General features: G+C 38.1%; 1 protein-coding gene across 1 annotated transcript; it reads right to left on the reverse strand.

Annotated features, from left to right (window-relative positions):
* Nucleotides 1–3,279: 3,279 nt before the first annotated feature.
* LOC149552170 (uncharacterized) lies at nt 3,280–3,681 on the reverse strand. The gene has a single exon (XM_089790185.1). The coding sequence runs from the start codon at nt 3,679–3,681 to the stop codon at nt 3,280–3,282; it is 402 nt and encodes a 133-aa protein (XP_089646311.1).
* Nucleotides 3,682–6,705: the final 3,024 nt, after the last annotated feature.

Genomic DNA, 6,705 nt, shown 5'->3' on the forward strand with positions numbered 1-6,705 from the left:
TAGGACACCAGGCTCAAGCTCATCAAAGGTAGTCAGGAAACTTCACTATGGAATTCCTGAGCTTGATGAAGAAATAAAGATTCCATATTATGAATCCAACACTCTCACTAAAGAGAAGATCAATGAAATTCAAAGTGCATTGGATAGAAGAAGGAGACAAGAAGCAATGAGAAGAGAACACAAGCACAAGCTTACCTTGAATGAAATTAAAGACATATTCATAAAAGCTTTCTGCTTACAGTCTCTAGATGAGTCAAGGCCAATTGTAGAGCAACTATCTAATATAGTTGACCAGGTGACTAGTGAAGACCAAGAAAAAAATGCCAAACTATTGGAATGGTCAGAAAGAAAATTCTAAGGCAAGGAAAACAAGAAAATATCCTTTGATATAACACTATCACAAGTAGAGCTGGCTAAGAAAATTGAAACAGTCAAAATTGTACTTGAAAACATATTTTCCCTCTACAACAAGTTGTGTGACTTTTCCACATTCACATAGGACATTAGCCAGAAGATACTGAGCTTGGAGAAAAATTTGAAGATTTCTAGCATGCAACTCCCTACAAATCTAGCTTAGAGTGAGAAGCATTTTTCCCAATCACTTCACACACAAAGAGAGTTAGCTATCTTAGAAGTAGAGGAGGCAACCATAAAAGTCAAATTGATGCAAATTCAATCCTCTACCACTCCTCATTTGGAAATACTTCACAAGGAGCAGATGGATGTAGAGATAGTCCTCAAGAAAGACCCCAATATTTCTACAACTGATGGACTTGTACACCTAGCAGCAGAGATTGCCATCGAGGATAAGTCATTGGATGTTACACTAGCAAATTGGGATGCATCTCTGAAGGTATTCCTTGAAGTAAATAGTACATGTTTGACCAAGTATGGTATTTCCTTATAAGATCCTTGACATAAGTGTCAAAAAGGGGGAGAATAAGTATGTATGAAGTGAGTGTTAAGTAGAGATTAAGTATGGGGGAGTTAAGTACAGAATGAAATGGTAAGTATGATGAAAGGGGGAGATAGAGAATTTTTGACAAATTTTGATATAACATATTAGTCAGAATGCAAAAATAAGACAGAAGTCACCGAGTGTACAAGGCATAATCAACTCACAGGGAGTCATAAGGTATATTGTTATTTATTTCTAAAATTTTTGAAGCAAATAAGAGGATGCATGAAATAATGCCAAGATCGCAAGATCTTAGTTAAGTGTTTTTTCCACTCATGTCAAAGGGGGAGATTGTTGGTTTAAAGAATAATTTTGATAGCTGAGTGTCAATACACTTAACCATTTTTCACTATACATGCCGAGCAAAGAGTAGGTGCCGAGTAATATCAAGTGCTAAGTGATATCAAGTACCAAGTTATTCAAGTGTCAAGTAACATAAGGTGCCAAGTGATATAGTTTTGTTTAGGTGCTGAGCTATCTAGGAAAAAACATGTGCTGAGCATCAGTAATGCTTCAGGAGTCGAGTAACTCAGGATATCAACATAAGAGTTTGTAATCGCACAAACTATGATGTAAACCATTTTTGTAGCTGACATAAGGTAAATCTTGAAAGATCTAGAGATAAGAACAAATCTTTTTGATGCAGAGTTACACACCGGAAGTGTACTCTTGGTCTAGATTGCACTTAGACCCTTCAAACAAGCCAAACTTGCTTCTAGCCTTAGGGAATCCTTAAAGGACCTTCCACTCTTGGAAAATAACCTTCTCACAAGGTTTGACAACCTTCTCAATGCAAGAAACAGGTAAGAAAAGTCTGCTCCCAATTTGTCTTTAGGAATAGTATCCCTCAACTAGGCCAAAACAAGGATCTATGCTTTAAGCCTCTCAACAACTTTTTAGATTCCCACACTTCTGTAATACACCCAACCAGTACCTACCTAGTGAATCCTAGTAGGACAGCAAAACCTGAAATTCAGCAATATCTTTTGATTTCCCCAAACGACTTGGCAAATAAACTAGAGTTTCAAATACCCTTTTGACTCCCCTTAAAGACCTCCAAATCTTAAAATCTCACTCCATTCCAGCATATCCCAACCTATGCAAAACATGCAGACCTAATAGGCCTAATTAGGCTTGGTTTGTTAAGCAAGTGCAAGGAAATGGGTACACAGAATAAGATACTGACTTGGATGGTGTTAGGGAAGGTCTAAGACTTCCAATTCAACCCTTGGTTGCACTCCAATCAACCAAACTTCACAATTCTACTTCCAAATCTGAATTCCTAGTTCAAATTCTATGCCTAACTTGAACTAGGGCCTCATTGAAACTTGGACTCCCACCATAGAAACTATTCCTACTCCTAGAATCAAAAAATGATACATGTCTTCTCTCAGATTATTGGGTTTTGTACCCGTGAGGCCAATTAGGTGCACTCTAATGGCTCATTTGCACAAAACCCTGATTTTAAGGAGGGTTTGGGACTGGTTTCACCCAATTTGCTCTAACTTTGTCCAAACTCCTTCAAATAACTCCAAATAAAATGCAATGAGTCAGTGGGACATAAAAATCTGCAAATCCACCATTAAACTTCTAGTCTCACGTCCGTACCACACGTGCAACCTCTGAAAACAGCGAATTAAACAGAAAAATAGGGAGTTCTTTATTCATCCAATGAAAAATCCGTACAATGAAGTTCCTCTTTTCTTTTGGGAAGAGGATCAATGTATTTATAGCCCAATGACACCTAAAAACTGACCTCCAAGGCAGTTAGAGGTTGAATGCAACTAATTTGCAAAAGTTGCACAGTTTTTTTTTGCAAAAGTTGTCAGCAACTTTTTGCAAAACTGCCGATATGAGCAACTTTTTATTTGAAGACTTCAAAACACATTCTAAACTTGATATTATTGAGCATCATGGCTATTTAGGCCATATGAAACCCTCCTAAACACCTAAAACATATATACCCTATAGGCTACTTACATCCTTGGTTTATAGGGTCACCAAATAAGATGAAGTGCCTACACAAATGGGCTCATACTTATTCAAACCTTTCATAAAACTTCATGAAACCTCTAATTACATCCAAAGAGGTATGAGGAAGGATCTCCCATGTAAAACCAATGAGTATTTCCATTACATGCTATTACATGCCAAGTTAGGCCATGTGGAACCATAACAAGTAATACCAATAACAACCAAAATGAAACACAATCAACTGAAACTATCATTGTAACCATCATGGCCCTTGACTAGATGAAGAATGAAGACAAGATGGAGTTTTATCCATTCCTCCAATACCAAGCTTTGTGCTCTGCACCATACTACCCCTCTCCAAAAGAACTCAAGTCCCTTGAGTTGGGAATGGTGTTAAATTGATAGCCTGCTTTCTCTATCTCTGCTTGAGTCATCCATGTTGCATCCTCCTCAGGTAACCCAGCCCATTTGACCAGGTAGGTATAGTATGTGCCTCTTTGTGTCTCCATAGAAACTCTCTTGTCCAATATGCACTCAATTTGGAGTTTATGTGTCTTTGGCAATGCAACATCAGTAACCTGCTCTTCCAGACTTGTACCTGCATCCACAATATTAGTAGGTTCTTTGAAAGCAAACAAATCAGAGATATTAAAGATTGGTGACAATCCAACATCTGGTGGCAATTCAATTTTGTATGCATTGTTCCCACATTTTTGTAGGATCTTAAATGGACCAATTTTCTTTGCCATCAACTTGGTATGCTATCCCTTTGGCATCCTCTCCTTCTTCAAATGGACCATGACAAGGTCTCCAACCTTGAACTGCAAATCCCTTCTTTTCTTGTTGGCATGTTCTCTGTACTTGTCTGCAGATTTAGACAGTCTGTCTTTCACTTGGTGTTGTACCTCCTTCATCACTTGTGCAAAGTCTTGAGCTTGGGAATTTCTCCTCTCCATCTGACTGACATCCCTTAACTCTAGTACTCCCCTTGGGTGTTCACCATAAACAATTTGGAATGGTGTCAAACCAGTACTTCTGTTTACTAAATCATTGTATGCATATTCAGCTTGTGGTAATATGTTATCCCATGATCCACCATATTGTTGTGCCAAGCATCTTAGTAGGTTCCCTAGTGACCTATTTGTTACCTCAGTCTGCCCATCTGATTGAGGGTGATAGGCAGAAGAAAAATTAAGGTTTGTTCCAAGTCTTTTCCAAAGAGTCCTCCAAAAATGTCCTAGGAACTTGGAGTCTCTGTCTGAAACAATAGACCTTGGTAAACCATGGAGTCTTACCACTTCTTTGAAGAATAGACCTGCAATGTTTGAAGCATCATGTGTAGTTTTGCAAGGGATAAAGTGAGACATTTTGGAAAATCTGTCAACAACCACAAACACACTATCATTTCCTACCTTAGTTTTTGGTAATCCCAATACAAAATCCATGCTTATTGAATCCCATGGTTTTTCAGGGATAGGTAGAGGAGTATAAAGCCCTGCATTTGATGAGTGCCCTTTAGCCTTTTGACAAATTATACAAGATTCCACAAAGTTTCTTACATCGGTCTGCATTTTTGGCCAATGGTAGAATCTCCTAACTTGCTCAAGTGTTTTGTCTAATCCAAAATGACCACACATGCCCCCACTATGTTTTTCTTTGATTATATTCTCTCTATATGATCCCCTAGGAACACATAATTGTCCCCCCTTAAACAATAAACCATCTTGAATTAAAAAATCAGAGAACTCTGTGTGATACTTGCCTTCCATGCTTTGGCAAACTTTATAAATCTCTTTGAAATCCTCATCTTGGCTGTATAGATCCTTCATACCTTCTATGCCAACGGTTTCAAGTTCAATTGATTGAACTAGGAGGTTTCTTCTGCTTAGGGCATCAACAACTTTGTTTGTGATCCCTTTCTTGTGCTTGATTGAGAAAGTATATGCTTGGATGAACTCCATCCACTTCATGTGCCTTTGATTTAATTTTTCCTGCCTTTTAAGAAAGCTCAAAGCCTGATTATCAGTAAAAAAAAAAAACTCCTTGGGAAGTAAATAATGCCTCCATCTTTTTAAGGATTGGACCATAGCATACAACTCTAGATCATATACTGAATATTTCTGCTTTGCTTCATTTAACTTCTCACTAAAGAAGGCTATTGGTCTACCCTCTTGACTCAATACACCACCAATAGCTTTAGTGCTTGCATCACATTCTATGACAAATACTTTGTTGAAATCAGGGAACTTTAGGACTGGTTCTTGTGCTATCTTCTGCTTCAGCATTTGGAAAGATTCTTCTGCAGCATTAGTCCATACAAAATGACATTTCTTGCCCCCCTTAATGGTATCCACCATTGGAGCAGATATCCCACTAAAATTCCTTATGAATTTTCTATAAAAATTACATAAACCATGGAAACTTTTAACCTCACTAGCAGTGGTAGGAGATGGCCAATTTATTATAGCTTCTACTTTGGATGGATCCATTTTCAAAGAGTCCTTAGAAATAACGAAACCAAGAAATATCAGTTCATCCTTCACAAATATACACTTTTCCAAATTGATCTTGAGATCTTCCTCATGCAATCTTTTTAGGACCAAATCTAGATGTTTGAAGTGTTCCTCTTCATCCTTGCTAAACACTAGTATGTCATCTAGGTATACCACAACAAACTTGTTAAGGAAAGGCTTAAGTACCTCATTCATCAATCTCATGAAGGTACTTGGGGCATTTGATAGCCCAAATGGCATCACAAGCCACTCATAAAGACCCTCAGTTGTTTTAAATGCTATTTTCCACTCATCCCCTTTTCTGATCCTTATCTGATGGTATCCACTTTTTAAGTCTACCTTGGAGTAAATTTTAGCCCCTCCTAAACAATCCAACAAATCTTCCATTCTTGGCATGGGAAACCTATACCGGATGGTTATCTTGTTTATAGCCCTTGAGTCCGTACATAGCCTCCATGTTCCTTCCTTTTTAGGTGCAAGTACTGTAGGTACTGCACATGGACTCACACTCTTCCTAATCAGACCCTTAGACAACAACTCTTCTATTTGTTTTGCTATCTCCTCATTCTATTCTGGAGTCAACTTGTATGCAGCCTTATTTGGTAAAGTGGCCCCTGGTATGAGGTCTATACAATGACTCACCTCTCTCTCTGGTGGTAAAGTAGATGGTACACTCCCTGCCACAATCCCATGATACTTGTTTAGCAAATCCCTAACTTCCTTGGGTCCTACATCATCTTTTTTCAAATCTGCTCTAGGCTTGACTAGGTTCCTTGATTCTTGTTTTGGTCTTACCACTATTGCAAAGCAGGGTGTGTCCTTTTCTTTTATAGTTTTGAGGAATTCCTTCTCCCCTACTAAAGCCACACTACTAACTATATGGTCTGATTTGCTATCATCAGGCAATGGCCTCATTGTATACTTAACACCTCCCTTAGTTATTGTATAAATGTTGGTTTCTCCATCATGCCTTGATTTTACATCAAACTTCCATGGCCTCCCTAATAAGAGGTGACATGCATCCATCTCAGTGACATCACACAAAACTTTATCAGAATACTCTCCTAATGTGAACTCCACCCAAACTTGTTCATTTACCAATGTTTGTTTGTCTTTTGTTAACCAAGAAGCTTTATAAGGGTATGGGTGTGGTATCCTAGGCAACTTTAATTTATCCACCATTTCTTTAGATGCTATATTGTCAGTTGATCCTGAATCCACAATTAACTTACATACCTTTCCTTTCACCTTGCAATGTGT

Source organism: Cupressus sempervirens, chromosome 6 (genome assembly GCF_028749045.1).
Source record: "Cupressus sempervirens isolate cs-2001-9-10 chromosome 6, ASM2874904v1, whole genome shotgun sequence".
Lineage (NCBI taxonomy): Eukaryota > Viridiplantae > Streptophyta > Pinopsida > Cupressales > Cupressaceae > Cupressus > Cupressus sempervirens.